We start from the raw sequence: 22,108 nt of genomic DNA, 5'->3' as shown, positions 1-22,108 counted from the left end.
AACCTGAAACGTTTTGACCCAATAAGCATACAACTTTTTGACAACCCTCCCCCCTTTCCTAGATGTTTAAAAAACAACTTCCTCTGCATTTACCTCAATCACAATTGACGTGCCGCCGAGAGCTTACGGTCCCCTTTTTACAGGCCCCCTACGGTGTATTTTCTTTGCTTTTATGGACCCATTAATTTTTCTTTATTTTTACAGGCCCCCTAGGACCCCGGGCCTAGGGGTAACACACCCCGGGGGCACTGATGTGCGGACAGTAGTTCGAAACTAGTCCGAGGATTTCGGTGAGAGCCTAGGTTCCAAAAAGAGGGGGTCTTTCCGTGAGACTGGGAAATTCTGACCAAAAAAGGGGTCATTCTGTGAGACTGGGAAAAATTTTGGGTCAAGATATATAGGCCCTAAGTTGATAAAAAAAATTCGAAAAATAATGAAAAAATGGGGTCATTCAGTGATAGATTATCAGAATTTTCCCAAAACTTTTTGAGAAAAGGGGGTCTTTTGGTGACAGGAAAACAAACAAGGGGGTCATTAGGTGAGAGGGAGTTCAGTAAAACAAAAAAGGGGGTCATTCGGGTGAGAGCGAGTTGAAAAATGGATCAATGTGGCCGCACATCCCCGTCACCCATTTTAGTGAGTCCCCCCCCCCGGGTAACACACCCCCTTAACCCCCATTGTCGGCGGCACTGATTTAGCCGATACATGTTTACATTTATTTAATTATTTATATGTTTCCTACAAACATGCAAGTTTTGTTTTTCACATACTGTTACTTGTATGTATGAAGTTTAATTTCAATTTAGGGCCTATGTATTAAATTTATAAAAGTAACACACATGAAAAGGGACAATGAGAGCTTTGAAAAGTATACAAAAATTGCCAAAATTTCAGAATTTGCGAGCGTAGGGAGCAAAAAAATCAGGTTTGTCCAAATTTTGGGAAGAAAGTCCACTTTTAGCCCCCTTCCCCTTGGAAAAAAAGTCTGCTTTTTCAAAATCAGCACCTCTCAAATGAAATCCTGCGTACGGGCCTGCTCCCTTGTTTAATTTTTTCAGTTCAATCAGTTATTACTAATATTATTTTTAGTAACAACCGATTGAACTAAAAAAATTAAACAAGAAATACACAATTTTTAATTTTTTACTCAGCTTTCGTTGGGAGCACTGAATAAACCTTTAATCTCATCATCTGCAGGGTCACCAAAAAGGGTTTAATATAAGGTTTAGGCACTTTTGGGCCTCATATTTATTTAAAGTATATATTTAGAATGGTAGCCTACTAAGACTTTAACAAATCTATCTGTGAGGACAAATTTGGGCAAAATGGTTTTAAAAAGCGGATGTTGTTTTTCGGGCAACGTATCAACAAAAAAATTAAACTAGATATAAATTATCTAGGACACTTTTTTTTTTTTTTTTTTTTTTTTTTTGATCAACTTCAACAAAAATAAAAAATGGCTGTAGTAAAATTGATTTAATGGCTCATGGACTATATAGAAATTAGATACTTTCGTATCGTATTACGCCCATGCCTAGCCAAATGAATCAATCAACAATTTCATGATTGATTTGATGGGAATGTCGCGGAACTGGATGTTGCTGAAAACAAACTTGAAACGTGGACACCTTTACCTTCAATAACACAAGGAAATTCTAAGGGAATATTGAAAGCAGTAATATTTGATTGATTACAAATATCTTGGGTAAGTAGGTTATTTAGTATGCATGTCGTAGGGTTAAGAATTAATTTGATTTATGTGCTGATCATCATTCACAGTGCAGTGCAGTGACCGGGGTTGTTGAATTTGACATTCTCACTCACCAAACTGGAGCATTGTGTGGAGTGAAACTTTTCATGGGGTGTCTATGGAGTGGTCCTGAAATTTCCAATTAGAAAATGTTTTGGACTTTATAGTGTTAAATTTGCTTCAAGTACATTTATTGATTTGTAGGACATTATTGTTGACGATAAAGAAATAACTAGTTTAGTTGGTGAAGTACATGTACAGCTTGTCTGGCAATGCCGACTCAACCAGAACCAGAACCAGAACTCCAAACAATCTAGTAGTAGTACAAAACTACAATCATACATTTTGTGTATAGTAGGTATGAGAGGCAAACCTTAATATAGGTAATTAGGTATGCTAGGTGAATTCAAATTTGCCATCAAACTGCATCATTTTACATATCAAATTAAAGCCCTTGAGTAAAGAAAGCCAAACTGAAGACATTTTGTCATAGCACTTTCCGTAACAAAGTTACATCTTGTCAAAGATTGACTTTCATCAAAAAGATTGTGCTCGCAAAATTCCCCAAAACGGCATTTAGGGGTGTTTCTAGATCTTAGTCTCATGGCTATAGCAGCTTTTTTTAATAGAACTGCTATCAAAATCCCTCTAAAACTCCATGTGCGACTTGATTATCACCATAAAAAATCATATATTTGGGTCAAGTGAAGTACGGTATAGAAAACATATTTATGTAGGTTTCCTTCACCGACCTGTTCTCGAAAAAAATTCAAATTTCTATGTAAATATGCATTGTGTTTGGGCCCCGGTCTCGGCGAATTTAGCTGACTAGCAAATGTATTAACTGAGGTTTGCCTGGGATACCTACTTAATAGTTAACACATTTGCTAGTCAGCCAAATTCGACTTTTTTAGTTTTTGCCAATTTTGCCGGCAAAAACTGGCAAAAACTGTTTTTGCCAAGTGGTTAAAACTGCGGTTTTTTCAACCTGCGGCAAAAACCTGCGAACACTGCAGGCTGGTCAAGGAAACCTACATAAATATGTTTTCTATACTTCACTCGACCCATGTATGATTTTTTATGGTGATATGTCAATCGCACATGGAATTTTAGAGGGATCATGAGACTAAGATCTAGAAACACCACCGAAATGCTGTTTTGGGGAATTTTCAATATTTTGCGAGCAGTAGGCCTACTATATAGCAAAATTATCAAATTTGTGTACATCGTGGAACATACTCTTTGCGTGGCTGTGCGTAGTAAGCAGTTGTATGCAGATAGCCTCGCTAATATGGACACGTAGAGTAGCGTTGTACGCATGTGTAGTTAGCATGATTAGTCGCGGAGTAACAAGCGTAGTTGAATATTCCACGATGTTCACGAATTTAATATTTTTTCTATAGTAGAATCTTTTTGATGAAGTCAATTTTTGACAAGATGTAACTTTGCTATGGAAAGTGCTATGACAAAAAGGTTTTCAGTTTTGGCTTTCTTTACTCAGGGGCTTTAATTTGATATAAAATGATGCAGTTTGATGGCAAATTTAAATTCACCTTTCATACTAATTTGATATAAAATGATGCAGTTTGATGGCAAATTTAAATTCACCTTTCATACTTGATATAAAATGATGCAGTTTGATGGCAAATTTAAATTCACCTTTCATACTTATGAAAGGTGAATTTAAATTTGCCATCAAACTGCATCATTTTATATCAAATTAAAGCCCTTGACTGCCTTGAGTAAAGAAAGTCAAAACTGAAAACCGTTTTGTCAGCACTTTCTGTAGCAAAGTTACATCTTGTCAAAGATTGACTTTCATCCAAAATATTCGGCCAATATTTAATGCATCAATTAAAAAACAAAACAGCTTGCCATGTACATGTAGTCTCATGATAGTGCAGATTTTCTATATGGAACTGCTATCAAAATCCCTCTAAAGTTCCATGTGCGATTGTCTCATCACAAAAAAAATATATATTTGGGTCAAGTAAAGTATTGACAACATATTTATGTAAGTTTCCTTGACCTATCTTTTCTTTTAATTTTCTATGTTTATATATTGTGTTTGGGTCCCGGTTTAGGCCAATTTGGCTGACTAGAAAATGTGTTAAAACTAAGGTTTGCCTCTCATACCTACAATGTAGCTGTAAAGTCAAAGAGAAATTTTGTTGACTTGTCTGCCAGTTGTCACTTGTCTTGACTCTTGCCGCAAGAGTCTTGCAGTCATTCACTCCAACTCACTCTATAGTGTTCGATTTACCACTGCACTTCTGCCTGTGACTTTGATTCTGTGTACACTGTACAGGTAACTTTTCAAATGTACGTGCACAAACTTGTGCATGTAGAATTTTAGTTGTAAATTACACAATTGGAATCAGAAACATAACATGTGCCTCTACATTGTAAATCAAAGAAGTAACATACATTTTGTAAATATCCCTTACGAAATGACACCAATTTTTACTTTTCATTTGTAAAAAAAGATGATTAGTTTCACAGCACTAACTTCTTATTTTATATGGTTAAATTGTGTGCAAGTTACTTTCACTTTGTGCAGGTAGATTTTCTATGTTACCTGCATAAATGCAAGTAACTTTTTTTCTGGTACCTTTTACATGTATACCTACCGGTACTTAATATGCAAACCACAAACTAGACCTTCATCTATCACATACAATATAAATCATGGAAAACCAATGCATTTATAATATGTGATAGATGAAGAGGTAAACATTGTGGTTTACATTTAAGGATAACAAACTGTATTTTTTTCCATTTTTCCCCAATGATCCTAATGATCTTAGCACTTCAGAATAGGTCCAGTGGTTCTCCAAAGTTGCCGAAAACTTAAGTGTCTTTTTTTTTTAATCCGCAAATAGTAAATGTCACAACATGCTCAATGCCTAAAAGACACAGAGGTGTTTATTTAGTCCTTATAATGCTATCACTAGTTGCAATTACACATTGACTAATAAATTCCAAAATTTTTTAAATCTTGATTTTATTCTCATTTGCTACAGGTGAAACTTTGGAATTCATCATGAAGGCAGAAATCTTAGCAATTTTACTTCTTTTCCTTATTGGTAAGTGCATTTATAATATTTTTCATAATATAGGAGCCTAATTACATTGTATAAAAAAATTACGGTATATAAACATTTTTTTCCTGGTACCGGTAACTGTCTTTGGCTAAGAATGTAAGTTATTGGTTCTCAGTCTCACCATCCAGCACACGTAGACTTTAAAAAAACCCATAATAATATGTAGGCAACAACAAAATCTCATCAGATTAATTATAAAATATATGAAGAGCTTTGTTTCAAAACCCCTTACATCCACTTGGGCAAATTTGAGAAAACATCAAAAAAATCATCAAAAAAAGTACTGATATATGGGGGTTTGCAAGTAAGCCGGTTTTGGCGGGATGCTTGGGTAGGATGAGCATCCGGCCAAAAACTGCTTTTGTTGAAAACCCCTTATATGATCAGTGATTTTTGGATGATTTTTTGATGTGTTGTCAAAATTGTTCAAGTGGATGTAAGGGGTTTTGCAACAAAGCTCTTCAATTATTTTGATTGTCATATCAATTTTATAAATTGGAGTTTAAATACCAAAATGATAGGTTTGTACTTTTTCCATTGATTTTGTATTTTATTTTAAGGGGGTACTACACCCCTTCCCAATTTGTGCCTATTTTTGCATTTTTCTCAAAAATTATAGCGCCTTGGGGACAAGTAAGATATGTATATTATAAGGGCAAGGTCTAAAACAACTGCACTGGAAATTTTATTTCAGCACAGACAACAGTTGTGGAGTTACAGTCTAAAATGAGGAAAACCAATATTTGATCAATAAATCAATAACTACTTGCTTTGAGTTGCTGAATTTTCAGTGCAGTAGTTGTAGTCCTTGCCCCTATAATATACATATCTTACTTGTCACCATGTGCTATAATTTTTGAGAAAAATGCAAAAATATGTACAAAATTGACCAGGGGTGTAGTACCCCCTTTAAGTAATTGTTTTAAAATGATTTTTCCCCAGTCATATTTGTTTGTCTTCATTTTTTATTACAAGTTTTTTTACAATAATCAATAACAAAATTTGGGAAATTTTACCCCAAAACGACACTGAAGAACAAAAACAACAAAAATATGCATATCATTTCTAGGGCTTCAAAAGCAAAAGTTGGTGCCCTACTAAAAACATTAAGAAAAAGAGATCAAAATATTTGCCTGATTTTAATAGTTAAAAAATTCATTACATTTTGAAGTCCGATTGAATATGGCAGGAGGTTTTTCTTGTTTAAAAATTATAAGTAACCAAAAATTGTGACATTTTTCTCAAATGGCATTTCATTAAAAATAAAGAGTACCGGTACATTTTATTAGTGATTAAACAAGACACCCTTTGGACCTGTGGTTGCAACAAAATTACAATAAAATGGATTATAAATAGAGCAGGGCAATCAGGGCAAGTTATGCAGACCAGATTTTATGGTTGTGTACTGATCAAAGTACACCCTATTTTATGAGATCAAAAATGTGTGAATCAACGGTAATACCACGATAAACCATAACAAACAATTTGACTCTTTTAACTTACTAATATAATTTGGTTTATTGTTATGCTTGCACGCATTTCAATACTCTTTGTAATGGTACATCATGAGGAGGATGTAGTCTATTATACGACCAATCGACCATATAGTAGTGTGTGGTATTGTAGTGAAAGATATATAGCGAATGTATGATGGATAAGGTGTTGAACAGTGTGATTCAGGATAAATGTTTTTTTAAAACTTTTTCCAAGAATTGTAAAATTGCATTTACCCCACAACCCCCGACTCAATGCACAAAAAGAACACGAAAATCTGACTCTGGTTATAATCAGCAGCATCATGTGTTTGGTATCCTGAAAATACTGCCTATGATAGTATGTAATTAGTGTTGGCCGATACCGATCTGTGAATCTGAGATCGGTGCCGATATGGATTGCATCGGCCTTGAATCTGAATCGGCAGATGAGCTATCAGCTGCCGATCTAGCTTACCGATCTCTGAACTTGACAGTAATAAAAGTACACAACAATTCTTTAAGCTTACTTTCTTATGTAACATTACTACTATTTAATGCCAATATATTTCCAAAAAACGTTGTTACCACCGCAAGAATCATGTCGTTTCATACTGTATTTTATAATATTATCCACTCAGTGACAACACTCCCGACTGTACAGTGCGTCCCTGGGAAAAATTTGTAAACACTTTAACACTCGACGCGTGCGCCCTTCAATGTCGGGTTTCCCAAGGTGAATTTGAGGGCATGTTATTTTTAGAATCGCGCACATTCTCGCTATTCCTCCTCACACGGACGATTTCATCTCTTAATCTCCGAACACGTGAATTCTTTCTGTAAACAACTCTGCACAACCAATCAGGATGGGAATTCAGCGGTATTCCCCAATACGTCATATGCATAAATTATTATAATATCGATGGAGCTGATTAGCTGCAGGGTCATCGAATCAATTCGCGCAGTGATTCCTAACTTGGTACACACGCAAATCAAAGTTGATTCGCGGAGAAGAAAGAAGAATAAAACAATCAAGAGAAATGGATTAATGATTAAACTTCCGACAATCGGAGGCACTGAGTGAGTAACGCTGGGACTTGGGGTGTAAAATGGTATTTTATTTGGGTTGATATTGACATGAAAAACCTCTAAAAACGGTCATCATATTACATAGTTACAGGTTTGGGGAATTAAGCTTTGGCCGTTAACATTACTGGGGCCCGAGCCCGACTTGAATGAACTTGTACTGGTTGTAGAATAACATTTAAGGAAGCTGAATCGGGATCGGATCGGCCCGATCTGCTAATTTTCAGATCGGAGATCGGCAGATCCGATCTTGGGTTGGATCGGCCAACACTATATGTAATACTAACTCTTTATCCAATAGAAAAAAAAATCAACTTTCTTTGAATATGTACACTCATTTTATCTCCATTCACTTGCCCCCCCACACTCACCCATGTACATAACGGTTATCAAATCAGGAAACTCTATTCCGTATTATCGTGCATGTACCGTGGAATTAAAGTTTGATACCATATGTGACCCCTCGGCACAACTGAGCCCTGAAGTCGCCAATCATCATTTTTGAGATATTCAACCAAAATATTCTGCTTGAAATTAGCTTTAAAATGATGTATATCATGTCTATAGTACTCGACATTTAAGTAGTGAAAAATCAATAAAACAGTCAATCAATCCTTTGTTTCCTGTTGTTTATTGTTAAGTTCGATGGAGCATATCTCAATAGTGGCACTGGCGACATCCGGGCTCAGTTGTGCCGAGGGGTCACATATTGTACGCTCTTCAAATGTACACAAAGATGAAGTTGCTATCTACAGAAGATAGTAACAGTTATGTTGACCCTTGATGTGTCCAGTCGCTTAAAATCTGCCCAATGTAACAAAAAAAAAAAAACCAATACAACCTTAAATTTTAAAAGCATTCATTGCAATTGAGTAGGCCTATGGACAACTTCAAGAGGCTTTCACTCATGTATGGTCGTGTGTCTTCAGCTCACCACCAAAAAAAGGTGGCGACGTTACATTTTGCCAAAGTCGACTCAAAACAAATGATGATATCTATGTCAAGCAAGTAGTTATTGTCATGCTTGTGGTCTCATTTTATTGCTAAACAAAATGCACTTTCAACCCTGTAAAAAGAAATACTTGAACTTTTTTAATACTGACACTGTGCTTCATAGAATTCAGAATGGGCAGGGTGGCGGTGGTGGGGGATGTGGTGTGGGGGATGTGGTACACACAAACTCTATGGGATTTGTATTTTTAGTGCGTAATCTGCTTCTGTAAAGGCTGTAAATTGGATTTGGACTCTATTTAGCATCTAAAAGACTCATGGCCTTACAGCTAAACTTTTCTACTAATTGTTTTTAATCATTTATGATTGGTTTAGTCTAGAAAATACAAACTTTTCTACACAAAACTACCCGTTGTTATATTAAACACTGTAGTAAGTAATGCAGATGTCTTCAAAATCTAAAGGTTACTATAAAATTTTAATTACTTATCCTATCATAGTCAAAGTATAGATTTTCTGAAGGGAAATTTGACGAGGAATCTAAATATGGACATATTTTTTCTGTATGGGTTAGGGAGAAAATGTTTAGGTTCAAAATATGTTGAATTGTAAACAAATCTAACATACTTTGGGACACCCAATATTCCAAGATTACCAAACAGCTGCGATTTTGGTTTCTTCCAAAGTCAGTTGGCTCTCCATATCCTCTAACCAAATGAATGTTGGTTATTTCCAGTTTATTACTGTAAGTTGGTAATAAGCAATGCATTGAGTGACCCATTTTTTATCACAATCTTTTTATTCCACCCTGTATAACCTGCAGGTTACCCTGTATAATGAGTTGAGATGTATATATTTGAATTGCTTATGCCTTCAGCTTTCCAAAAATGTATACTTTTGCTAGTTTAGGGTTGATGATTGTCGAGATAATCTAATTAGAAACCCGGTTGGTGTAAAAATTCATAATATTTGTCATGTAACGCTAAGGGTGGCGACTTCAGGACACACGGCCGTATATATTGAATAATTAATTGTTTAGGTCATTATCCACACAGTTATTAATGATGTTTATTATTTTATGCATAATGTACATTATAGGCTTACACAACAATTTTGTTCATTATAGTTACCTATGTTAATGTTTGCAGGTCATGTGACATAATACAGTAAAACCTCATTATAACGAAATCGGATACAAGAAAAACCCTGTTATAAAGAAGTATTTTTCCAGAACCAAGATACAAAATTTTTTGTTATTTTTTTTTTTTACAACCCTGATATAACGAAATTTGGATATAAAGAACTAATTTCTCTGTCCCTGACAACTTCGTTATAATGAGTTTCTACTGTACATGTAATAGCAAATAACATGGGGTACATGTAGGGCCTACACTTCTTTCATATACAAGGTTTTGCATCTATTTATGTGTTTACTGGCTTTTGTTTAAAACTGTGTTTATTTATTTATTTTTTGTATTTGCTATTTATTTACATGTTTGTTTAGTTGTTTTTATAATTTATTTACATTAATTAATTTGTTAAGCTATTACTTGTTATTTGTTTATATATTTGTTTTTATGGGTTTTTTTTAATCTTCTTGTGTCAGTTTATTTCAAGTTTGTTTGTTATTTAGTGATTTATTTTGTTTGTTTCTTGATTTGTTTTAGTGTTTGTTAATTATTTAGTGATTTATTTTGTTCGTTTCTTGATTTGTTTAAGTGTTTGTTTATTTATGTGATCGATTGTTTTAAATTTACTTGTTTATTTTTACATTTGTTATTTATCTATCCATCTATTGATGTGTTTGTTTATTTATTTACATAAATATATTTATGCTTAATTCTTTGTAAGAATTTATTATCATTATATTTGTTGATTTTATTTATTTGTTTGTTTGTTTATTTTTTGTAATACCGGTATTTGTGTTTATTTTCCAATTATTTTTTTACTTGGGCCTAAAAAATTGTTTGATTGGTATAACCCGACCTTTTTTTCTTTATTTACAAAAAAAGAAAGAAAAAATTTAATTGTAAAAAAGAAGAAAATAAAAATTCCTTTAAAAAGGAAATGGGCGTACCAAAGAAAGTGCGCATGATGTAGTTTCATTCCAAATGTCATTATGATACTTGCAATATGCACCCGTTTTACTCAAAATTCAGCTTCTTTTATTAATTATGTGATTTCAAGTGACCAACTGACCATTCCCTAATGATTTGGGAAAATTTGGCATACTCTTAAAGCATCATGACGCTTACTAAATTGTTACATGAATGTAAAAGTATCATTGAATTCCTGCATTGCGTGTTGAAATGACGGTTGAAAAAGTGAAGGTACAGACACCTGTTTTTATAGGACTTAGACAATGTGGGACAAAATTGTTGGATCACTTTTTGCATGTGCTTTGTACATGGAATTGATCCCCTTTCCCCCTATCAATGTTGAATCCTTCGATTTGGTTTCTGATGTTGTGGAAGTACCATAGGTCCCGGGGGATGTGGGGATAAATCCCCAATATTTTGCCAGAGGGGATGGCATACAATCATCCCCCATGTTGACGCCTGATAATGGGTTTCTGACCAAATTAACCACATACAATGTATTTGCCCATTTTAGCCCCAAAAGTGCAAATTTTACACCATATTTCATCAGTTTAGCTTCAAAATAGCAAATTTTTCGTACGCACAAACTTATTTTGTTGCCAAAAGGTGCTGCATTGACTATACTTTAAGAATTTTTTCCAACTCCACCCCCCCCCCCATGTCAAAAAGAAATCTATGCCACTGGGAAGTACGCAACATTGACTGGGGGGAAAGGAGAGGGATTGGGGGATAGGTATTGGTTTAAGCTGTACGTTACAAATCAACATGTTTCATAATTGAATTCCATGGTGACTGTGAGGTCATTTGAAGCTTCAAAAACACCTTGGTTGATCCAACACATTTTGTCCTGGATTGTAGTGTATGATGCATTGCAGGACCATCATTTTTGACATTCACAAAATCCGGCACATGTGCCATGCTTCACCCTTATCTAGGCCTATATTGCGAAATGCCAATGTAAAATAACGATGAAAACCAGTGGCGTCAAAGCTCAATTCGAGTTCAAAAGATTGTTGAGGCGGAGCCGAGAGAATGGACCATCTGGACACATGGCCTTGTAGCGAGAACTCCATTGGCGGTATCTCTACTATGGTGGTACCACTGCACTGGTACATTTTTGGTCTATCCTGCCTGTATTGTTGCGATGGGTCAAGCAAAATTTGAAGAACCCACCTGTCGTGTCATTGTGGTAAATTATGAATATTTCTGGAAAAAAGGGGAAATAGAAGACATACTCATGTAACAACTGATTTTATTGTGATAAGTGTTATTACATGTAGGAGAACAATAATATCTAAAATAACATGTACCTCATTTGTACATGTATTTCCCTTAATGTACATGTACGATCTTATAATATGAAATTGGTTTATTTTTTTCAAACCTGATTTTTTTGCATATTTGTAATGTTTACACATGTCCCAAGTTGCACCTAAATGGAATTGGCCAAATTTGTTGTCTTTGTAGGTCAACAGAGCAAAGTTCGACATATTATCATAATTTTAAAAATTATGATAATAAGTCCTCCCATAGAACTGCATGTTACAAAAAATATGTAAATGGCCAAAATAACCAGTGGGGTTTCTTTCACTTTATCCTGTTATTTCAGCTTAAAATGGACAGCAACCCTTCCCGGCAGTTATTACTAATATTATTTCAACATTTTGAATGAAGAATAACAAAATTAAAATTTGACGGAAATCGTACATTAAGGCTTTAAAACAAAAATGATTCATTTTCAGCCAGTGACTGTAGACTATTGTTTTTATGCTATTGCTGTTACATAATCAAGTGTGTGATATAAGTTTTACATGTATACGTCGTTTTAAAGACAAAGGTACAGAGAAATGCCCTGAAAATAAACCATATATGTGACCCCTCGGCACAACTGAGCCCGGATGTCGCCAGTGCCACTATTGAGATATGCTCCATCGAACTTAACAATAAACAATAGGAAACAAAGGATTTATTGACTGTTTTATTGATTTTCACTACTTAAATGTCAAGTACTATAGACATGATATACATCATTTTAAAGCTAATTTCAAGCAGAATATTTTGATTGAATATCTCAAAAATGATGATTGGCGACTTCAGGGCTCAGTTGTGCCGAGGGGTCACATATGGGGTCACAAGTCAACTTTCATTACTTTTGACCACCCCTCGTACATTGCAAAACACCTTTTGGTAGTCTTTGGGAGCACAACATTGAGGAAACAATGAAGTTTATTTTCAATAAGGCTTAAAATAAATTGTTTGATTGGCGTAACCCGACTGACCCTAAAAATAGGCCCGGGACTTTTTTTTTTTTTTTTTTGGTAAAAATATTTAAAAAAAAAAAAAAAAAAAAAAAGTTCAAGGCATAAAGTTCCATGTATATGCAATTTACGGCTTAAAATGTGTAGTAAAAAAATAATTTAAATAAAATTGTTATAATCACTTACTGTACTTAATGTAGGGCTCCGTTTCAGGTTCACTCTTCAGTACATGGTTGGTTGCTGTTAATGAATTGGTCTGCATTAGCAAAATGAGACACAGACCAGTTAAAGTCACCAGTGCCTTCAACTTTCATTGTTGCCTGAACGTCTTCTTCTGCCCAGAAAGTTGTGCAGTCTGGAAAACACAAAAATTTAAAAAGGAAGTAAGGAAAAAAGGGAAATATACCCTAATACATGTGAACATAAGACTTTGTCCAGGTCTTGGACAGAGACCACAGGTGCTTTGAAGGAGGCATCAAGGAGGCAGTCCTGCTTTCTTTGTACCATACATTGTGGAACCTGTCATATTATGTACATTTTTCAAACAAGCCTCAAAATATTAAAGCAGATCTGGACCAGGAGCCACACATTTGGAAAAAGCAGCTCCTGGTCCTGAGATTATCTACAGTACATGTAGTGAACCAGGAGCCATTTTTAAAGAGCTAAGAGTCATTTCAATTTCAATTGTACACATTAAATACAAAACCTGTTTTGACTACAATATACCAGGCTCTATTTTAAAAACATGTACATGTATGTAGAGCCTGGTTCATATGATTTTAGTGTGGACCAGGAGCTAAATGTTGGATAAATGGTTCCTGGATGCCTGGTTATTTTGAAGCTTGTTTTCAACACTTTTTTCTTGACCACGTTTTTCTCTGGACAAAGTTTATTCTTTTAGCACTTAATCTTTTACATTTCCAACATTTCTGATTACGAAGGTGGCAGAGTAAAAATTTCTTTAGAAATTTCAATCTGTGCTCTTACCTGATAGTGGCAATGTGCAGTTATAGTAAGGTCCATAATATATCTCTTTTGTGGTGACTGATGATGGAGTCTGTGTTGTCATTTCTGTTGAGTGTCCCTCTGTATTGGTTATTATTCCTGTTGTGTGTCCCTCAATTATAGTGTCAGTGCTTGGAGTTTGGCATTCAGCTGCAACTTCAGGTGGATCCTGAAACCAGAATTTAAAAAAAGTTTAAGAAGACCGTATCATCCCGCATGCAAACCTTTTAATTCAAATTCTAATTTTTAAAAACTTAAAATTTTAATTTTCTGATTTAAAAAAAATCAATGCGCCACTCTGGAACCTGTGGTGTGGCATAAGTGGCGCGCACGCCGCTATTTTCAGATGCCTGCTCTACAACATAATACACAAAATGGATGACACATCCACATTTCACATTCAAGCATATAAATTGTATAATTACCGAAGTATTGCCATTAACAAGTATTTGATAGTATCCAAACTCATCACTCTCAGCCAGATGACACGGATAGACCTCAGCATCTACATTATTCAGTTGACAAACTCCTGATGTCCTGGCATAGTTATACGACATACAGTTCTCATGCACCAAACACAGCATTCCACACCGCCAAGCGCTGCTTACATTGTACATGCTTTTAGTTTGGTGTTCCAATAGCATTGTGTTTTGTGATGGGAGCATGGTACGATGTCCGGTCCCGTTGTATTGGTTGAATCCCCGATTGAATCCTTTGGTTCGTGGAGCGTATCTGGAATCTACCGGAGACTTGATGGATGAGGCAAGAAGAATGATGCAGATTGTGAACTGGTAGGACTGTCCAAAGTGATGCGCAAGTGGGAGCATTCTTGATGTTAAGTTGCAGTAGGATTAGGAATCGAATGAACAAAACAACCACAATTCTAATTCTGTTGAGCCAGTTTGTTGTTCATACTTCCAAAGTTCCAAGCCAGTGATCTCCTTGCAACACAAATCGCGCCAACTAGCGTAAGACACATTTCAGGCAGTCTGCTTGAGTTTCTTATTATTATTATTTTCATGGCATGAAAATTGTCAGCATTTTAGCTGATTTCAGCATTTTTGTTGTGTTTTTCAGCCTTTTTTTTAATCAAATTCACAGAAAATGGTAAAAAACATGTTGTCATGCCCAGGTACGTAAGAAGCAAATATGAACTTAATACTATTAGATAAGTGGCAACGAATTCATTTTATGAAAAATTACCACTGTACACTAATAATTAAAAGCATAATAAGCAATTATAATTAGTAGTCACCGTGGTGATAGATAAACAAGTATAAGTAATTGCATGGCAATAATAAACCTAAGTATTTGTAACTGCAGTGCCAATGAAAGATCAATCCTTTTAAAGTTAATGGAGAAGATTGCATTTCCAAATTGAATTATTTATACTTCACTGATTAAGCCCATAATGTACTGTAATGTAATTATAATGACCTCATCTTTGCCAAACACAAATGACAACATTCATGTGGCTTTCAATTTTACTTAAGTACTGTATTGTCTGTAATAAACGCCCCAGGGGCGTTGCATTTTTCCAAAGAGGGCGTTTATTAGAATGAATTAGAATTTCCGATGGTGCTCCTGTAGAAAGGAGGGATCTAGGACTGCCACTACTGATTTCAGTGCCCACAGAATCAGGTGGAAAATGACATTTTTGTGATAAATACAACAAAATTACACATGTGAGTGCATCATCAAACCTAGAATCAGATGAAATTAGTGAATGATCAGGCAATGAAATGGATGGAAGTTTGAGTCATAATAGATTTTGTCCATGCATTTAGCAATCGTCACTGATGACATGACTGATGCAAGTTTTAAGCTTACTCACACGAGAAATGTTTGCATTTTTGTCAATTATTATTAGTCAATTATTTATTAGAGGGGGAGCGTTTATTACAGACAATACGGTATTATGCAATGTGCAAGTGGATTATAAGTGGGAAGTGTTGAAATCCTCCTCCATGCACCAAGAGATACATAACATGTCATGTAGTGCTGTTTGAAAAGGATCTATCAGCCACAGTAGCAAATGAGAATTGTGCATTAAAAATTATAACTAAGAACAAACTAAAGATAAGTCCTTACTCCATCTATTTTTTTAGAGTTTCATACAAATTCTAACATTTTTATGTATTTCTTAATTTTTTGAAAATTACCTAAATTTTAATTGTTTTAGGCTACATGAGTGTGCTATGGTTTCCAAAGTTTCAGGGATGGTGTATAAGCTTAATTCCTAAATTCTCTCGCTAGCTTTTTTTGATAAAGTGTTTCATTTTTTAGAAAAATAATTTATAATTTTTTTTGTTTTAGGGAAATTTAAAAACACCTATAACTTGAAATAGAAACATTTAAATAAAAATAGCTGGTGAGAGAATTGTCTAAATTTGATACCTTTCATATTTGTTTGTTAAAATTAGACTTATAGTTAGCTCAAAAAATTCTAGAATTGAGGTCATTTAGTGTTTCTAGAAAAAGTCAAGAAAATTGAAAAGTACTAACATTACCATTAAAATCTCCTTTGATAAGACTAATATCTTGGAAAACAATCACTGTTCTTATTAATTAACATCTTTGCAACAACACAAATCAAAAACCAGATTTATGCAGTGGGTATAAAGTGAGAAAAAAATCACATTTAAACAAATTATCTGTTTTCATAAATTAAGCTGATTTATTGAACTTGGCAACATCCCAAAAACATTCCATGTCCAAACTCTATGTAGTTTTCCAATCACAAAAAAGTCAAAAATGCTCTTTTTGAAAAAATTAAAAATTATTTAAGCCAATATAGGGGTGCCTCTGTAGCGGGCACCCCAAAAAGCAAATTGTTAGTCTCACTTCCAAAAATGCAACACACATAAAAAACCACACACACAAAAAGTAGATGTCATAAACACAATTTTCTGTGCCATTAAAGCAACCATACAAAAGTCTGCCACTGATTATACAGGAATACAGGATCTTATTATGAAATTGAAATAATTAGCGTTTTGGAATACATTTCATAAAAGTCTTTCAGATCTGTTCTTGAGAAGGAGAAAAAAATTGTAACAAGAAATTCAAAGAATAGAGTCGTTGTGTGAAAATTTTTAAAATCTTGGGGCAGATCATTTGCCAAAATAATCCAAATGTGTCTTTATGGCACTTGGTATGTGTGTGTGGGGGGGGGGTATACCATGCTAAAGGAACCCCTCCCATAATGGAGGAGGCAAGAAAGAATTGTCTACTGTTCTATCAAAATCAACATAATATTATTGGTGCTTTTTTTTTTTGTGATGCGTGTTATTTTCAGAAGTGTTTGATTTCCATAAATCTCAAAAGTGGCCATTATGTAGACACAATATTACAAATATATACATACATTTTGTAGAGCAGTGGCAGTTGGGTATATACTAGCTGTATCCTGGTTATACTTGATCAATATTACAAATGTAAACAGAGAGCAGTGGCGGTCAGTCTGTGTATACTAGCTGTATCCTGATTATACTAAATATTTTGTCTGACATAACCAAAATTTTACAATTACAAATGAGATTCTTTGGTTTTTGTACAGGTGTTTATGGTGATACCAGAAATTGCTACAAATGTAACGATGAAGTAGACCCTCTGAAAAGTGATTGCTGGAATAACACAGCCAAAGATGGCGCTATTGGTGTAGAAATTGTGTCTTGTGAATACGCTTGCTTTGTAAGTATCATTTTATCCCACCCACCACACCCTGACAGGATTGAAGTGGGCTTTTCCAGTTGAAATCCATACACCCCCTGATGGAAGACATGACCTTAATCTACCACACAGGGAGTGTGACTTTCAAATGGGGTTACCTGAATGGGTGACTCCATTTAAAATCTACACTGTCTCTGTGGGCGATTAAGGTCATGTCTTCCATAGGGGGTGTATGGATTTCAACTGGAATAGCACAGTCCCTCCTTCACAATGTGGATATAAAAAAATATATATGTGATGCAAATTTCTAAATGGCCTGACAAAAAATGCTTGCCCTCCTCGTCTCAGCCTCCCCTCTCGATATATAATAAGAGCAGTGTCGCCAACAAGGGGGGTTAAGGGGGTGCAATAAAGAAAGCATACCTTAAAGGGTCCATAAAAGCAAAGAAAAGATACCTCAGGGGCCCATAAAAAAGGGGTCCTGTGCGATCATTTTACCCCCGTGCCCGTAATGGCTCTCAGCAGCACTGAATAAGAGGATAGCAAGCAGAATGCATAGAGCATTTCCATACTGTTTTCCTACTTGGTAAAATCTTTTTAGAGCATTTTATGAAATGCATACAGTAACTGGACAGTAGACATGATAAAACACATGTAAGGTACTATGTACACACAACAAGTGATAGTTCTGTAGATATGACCTCATGGTATCTCACAAAACAAGCAAGATTTATCATTAATTACACACAATCAAGATTTCTTTGAAGCTGCAACTGAAGAACTCAAATCACTGCTAGATGATTTTATATATTTAAATACAAGCAACAGCTCTATGCAGATTTCTGACTTGGGTTTCTTGGGGCCAGATTATAAAGCTACCAACCTATAGTATTGGCTCATCAATGTATTTCAACCTTAAAATGTAAAAGTGGTAATTTTTGCGCAGATAATTGTTCATACACTTTGGCAATTTTTACCTAGGTTTTATGCGAATCTAAGCTTTCTTAGATCTATACATTAAAGGAATATATTGTGTGTTGTTATTTTTGTGGTAGCTGCAATCAATGTCATAGGTGTCAATCCTGGGGAACATGCGGGTGTGCCCCCCTCCTTTTTGTTTTGGCCAAATGGTCCATTTTTTGATGTTTTCAGCCACTTTTTAACTATCCAAGCCAAATGCCTCCCCCCAGATTGACACCACTGGCTGCATTGAGTGTGAAGGTACAAAAATAGGTGCAGCCTGGAACAGCAAGCAGTGTGAATTTATTGCAAAGTACTTCATGAACTTTGGACTTTAACTGGGCATATTTTAGAGACCATAAAAATTATATGTATTTGTTTATATGCCAGGAACTGAGTTGTTGTTAGATTGGAGGTCTATGGTGAAATAATATTGTATAGCAACTTTGGGGGTGGTGTTTGTTTTGTGTGAGTTTATGACAAAAAGTAACATGTAGGCCCTACATCGGAGAGCTCTGTGTTCAGTTTCATGCACATTCCAATCCCTTTTGATGCAAAAGTCAACAGTGTGCATTTGAATGATTTATACTTGTGTGAAAAATAAGGAAGCATCTTTCAGCTGTAATACACTAAGCCAAAAAAAACCTTTTTGATTATTTTTCACAAAATCTTAAAATCCTGTCCATCAAAATTAACCAAAATTACACACAGGATTGCCTCAATACTCTAATCTAAACATGTCAGTAACCAAGCACTCACACAGTTGGCAAACTGACACAACAGCAAAATGCACTGATATGAAACAGCTTCCTGGACCACATTCACAGCCCAATAATTGGCACCCAGCAAAAGAAATCTGTGAGAATTGTTGAACAGATGATAATTTCAAAACGGTGCTGCTTTCTGCTTTTCACACATTTCTTTAAGAAACAGGTCTTGTTCCACACTATTCCACTTACTCTTTGGGAATTATCATCTGTGCAAGGACCTTGTTCACATTCTCACAGATATCTTGTGCTAGGTGCCAGTTATTAGACTGTGAATGTGGTCCAGGAAGCTGTTCCATGTCAGTGCATTTTGCTGTTGTGTCAGATGGACAACTGTTTGGTTACTGACATGAGTTTAGAAGAGTATTGAAGTAATCCTGGGTGTAATTTTGGTTCATTTTGATGGACAGGATTTTAAGATATGGCCTTGTGAAAAATTATAACTTTCTTTTTTGGCTTAGTGTATTACACAAGATCAATATACAAAAATAAGGGCTTTCCACTTGGGGGCAAGGGAGGTATTCCTTCCCCTAATTCTTTCCTTGCCCCCCCCCACTTTTGAGGCAAAAACCCCAAAATTATGTAATTTTCCACTTTTTTGCTGGCAATTTTGGGCAAAATTGGTCGATTTTGCCCCCCCTGAAATTCACTTTGCCCCCCCCCGCCCCAAAACAATTCCTGGTGCCGCCACTGAGTGTATCTCCTTTCAAACTGCCAAAAAATGCATCCCCTTACCAGGCTTGCTGAAAAACGTTTCCCCTACACATTATTACTACACCACCCCTATTACACTTAATGTTCTTGTAAAATGAGAAAGGTCACAGGGCTTTCAAAAGCCAGCATTAGATGTCATGGTCAAAAACAAATTAAGGATGATATTGTATTTAACCTTTAACCTTATTATATTTGTATTATCTAACCTCCTCCACAGTCTGAAACCTTCCAGTCTGGTGGTGACTGGTGGTATGTGACTAAAGGGTGCTCAAAGGGAAGCTGCGCAGGAAGCAACAACTGCAATGGACCACACTGGGGCAAATGTATGAAGTGCTGTAAAGGGGACCTGTGCAATACAGAGGCACCGGGAACGGCTGTCAGAGTGACTGTCAGCATCACACTGTCAATAGTAGCTCTTGTAGTGGCTAGATTTTTGTAAGACTTTTTGTGTATCCTTTGTGTAAGATATTCATGAGTTGAACAGTGTGTAGACTCCATTGAGGAATTAAGCAGCTTACAGAATAAAGCTGTTGCTGTGCTAAGTTACTGATTTCGACTGCTCAGTGCCAGAAGTGGGTAAGTGTAATAGCTGCCATGTGTAGCTGCCATGTGTACATGGGTACAAATACTGTGTGTAAATTGCCAAATGTTCACAGGGCAGCTATTGCACATACATGACATACTTACTTCTGGCACTGAGCAGTTGATTTGTGCTCTTTTACACAAAGGATAAACCAAGTTTTTGATTTTTTTTTAAGCAGGAGCTATCTCAAGACCCACAACATCATGATTATATACGCTGGCGAAGTGATGTAATAATCTGATTAACTACCATAGCTATAGGTGAAAACAATTTTTGAATATACCATGCTGCACTGGCTCACGCAGTACCTCTGCATTGAACCATACCATGCTGATCACTTGCACCTGTAAGATTAGTATCTTTGAAAAGACCGATATTGTATTCAATCTATGATTGCAGACATACACAGATGATGAGTGCAACCTGCTTGTAGTACAGCATGATATATTCAAAAATTGTTTTCACCTATTTGGTATACGCTGGCGGTTACGTAATAAATCCATTAACTACCATAGCAATAGGTGAAAACAATTTTGAACATATCGCGCTGCACTACAAGCAGATTGAACTAATCACCTGTGTATATCTGCAATCATAGATTGAACACAATACTGGTCTTTTCAAAGATACTAATCTTACAGGTGCAAGTGATCAGCATGATATGGTTCAATGCAGAGGTACCGCGTGAAAGTATCAGTGCAGCGCGGTATATTCAAAAATTGTTTTCACCTATTGCTATGGTAGTTAATCCGATTATTACGTAACTTCGCCAGCGTATGGTAGTTAATCTGATTTATTACGTCACTTCGCCAGCGTATACTTTAATTAATACCAAATAGATCACCTCTTGCATGTTGTACTCTTTTCACAAAATTGTGCGGTGCCTGGCTGTGTGCATGAGAACTAGTGGAGCAATGGGGACAAACGTTTTTGTTTTCCCCTTGGCCTTATTTATTTTTAATCAAATATTGACAGCAATCATCAAGCAGTCAGGTCTTGGGTAGCTATGGGAATAAATTTTATAGTTTATTGAAGATTCTCAAGAGCAGTGGTGTAGCTATGGGCAAGGTAGGGCACATGCCCTGGGTGCCGTCTTAGGGGGCCGAATCGACCAATTCAGCCATCCCTAGATCGATTATGCACTCCCTCCAAGTGGTTCTTTACACAAATTTTAACTTTAATAGTCGTTTGAAGGTCTGCTCAACTATTTCAGGCATTAGGGGCACTACAACCCCTTGCTACACCACTGCCCAAGAGAAATGTCGGGAAACACCTTGATGAAATGTTTTCAGGAAAACGTAAATTTCAGGTTTCCTTCCAAACCAAAAATTGTATATACCAAAAATGTTGTGTGCCTTGCTTTAATTGTCAAACTTATAATGATATTTATGTCACCAATTTTGTGCTGCATATTTGATGTTTCCAAAGAACTAAAAAATAGAAGGTGGAATGTTTCCAAAGAACTAAATTAAGAGAAGGTGGATTGAATGCACATGTAGCCATTTGATACTAGTATGCATGTATGATAAATCTGCTGTATTAAATTGTGACACATAGAGATCAAAGTAGTGTAACTTTGCAGTTTTACAGTAAAGGGCAAAAGCGAATGACAATTGGAATATTTTAGCCGGCATGAATGTTATCACAGTTTGCGCATAATACATGTGTAGCGCTTTGTGCTAGCAGC

At 35.7% G+C, this 22,108-nt stretch overlaps 1 protein-coding gene across 2 annotated transcripts; it reads left to right on the top strand.

The window, feature by feature from the left end:
* The first annotated feature begins 1,573 nt into the window (after positions 1 to 1,573).
* On the top strand, positions 1,574 to 20,335 carry LOC140158273 (uncharacterized). 2 transcript variants are annotated; one of them, XM_072181381.1, is made up of 4 exons: positions 1,574 to 1,705; positions 4,774 to 4,836; positions 17,285 to 17,418; positions 20,056 to 20,335. In XM_072181381.1, exons 2-4 carry the CDS (start codon positions 4,794 to 4,796, stop codon positions 20,275 to 20,277), a joined length of 399 nt encoding a protein of 132 aa, XP_072037482.1. In that variant the 5' UTR covers positions 1,574 to 1,705; positions 4,774 to 4,793; the 3' UTR covers positions 20,278 to 20,335. The 2 variants fall into 2 exon arrangements, with proteins under 2 accessions (XP_072037482.1, XP_072037483.1); XM_072181382.1 differs by having other exon boundaries at positions 1,574 to 1,713.
* The last annotated feature ends 1,773 nt before the right edge of the window (positions 20,336 to 22,108 follow it).

The sequence above is a fragment of the Amphiura filiformis genome, chromosome 8 (assembly GCF_039555335.1).
Source record: "Amphiura filiformis chromosome 8, Afil_fr2py, whole genome shotgun sequence".
In the NCBI taxonomy this organism is placed as follows: Eukaryota; Metazoa; Echinodermata; class Ophiuroidea; order Amphilepidida; family Amphiuridae; genus Amphiura; species Amphiura filiformis.
This window is presented reverse-complemented; position numbering and strand designations above follow the sequence as displayed.

Bases quoted from the DNA above. Each gene is read 5' to 3' on its own strand.
- LOC140158273 (XM_072181381.1), top strand. From the start codon at position 4,794: ATGAAGGCAGAAATCTTAGCAATTTTACTTCTTTTCCTTATTG. The intron at 4,837-17,284 runs GTAAGTGCATTT...GTTTTTGTACAG, and splicing joins TTTACTTCTTTTCCTTATTG to GTGTTTATGGTGATACCAGA. The intron at 17,419-20,055 runs GTAAGTATCATT...CCTCCTCCACAG, and splicing joins CTTGTGAATACGCTTGCTTT to TCTGAAACCTTCCAGTCTGG.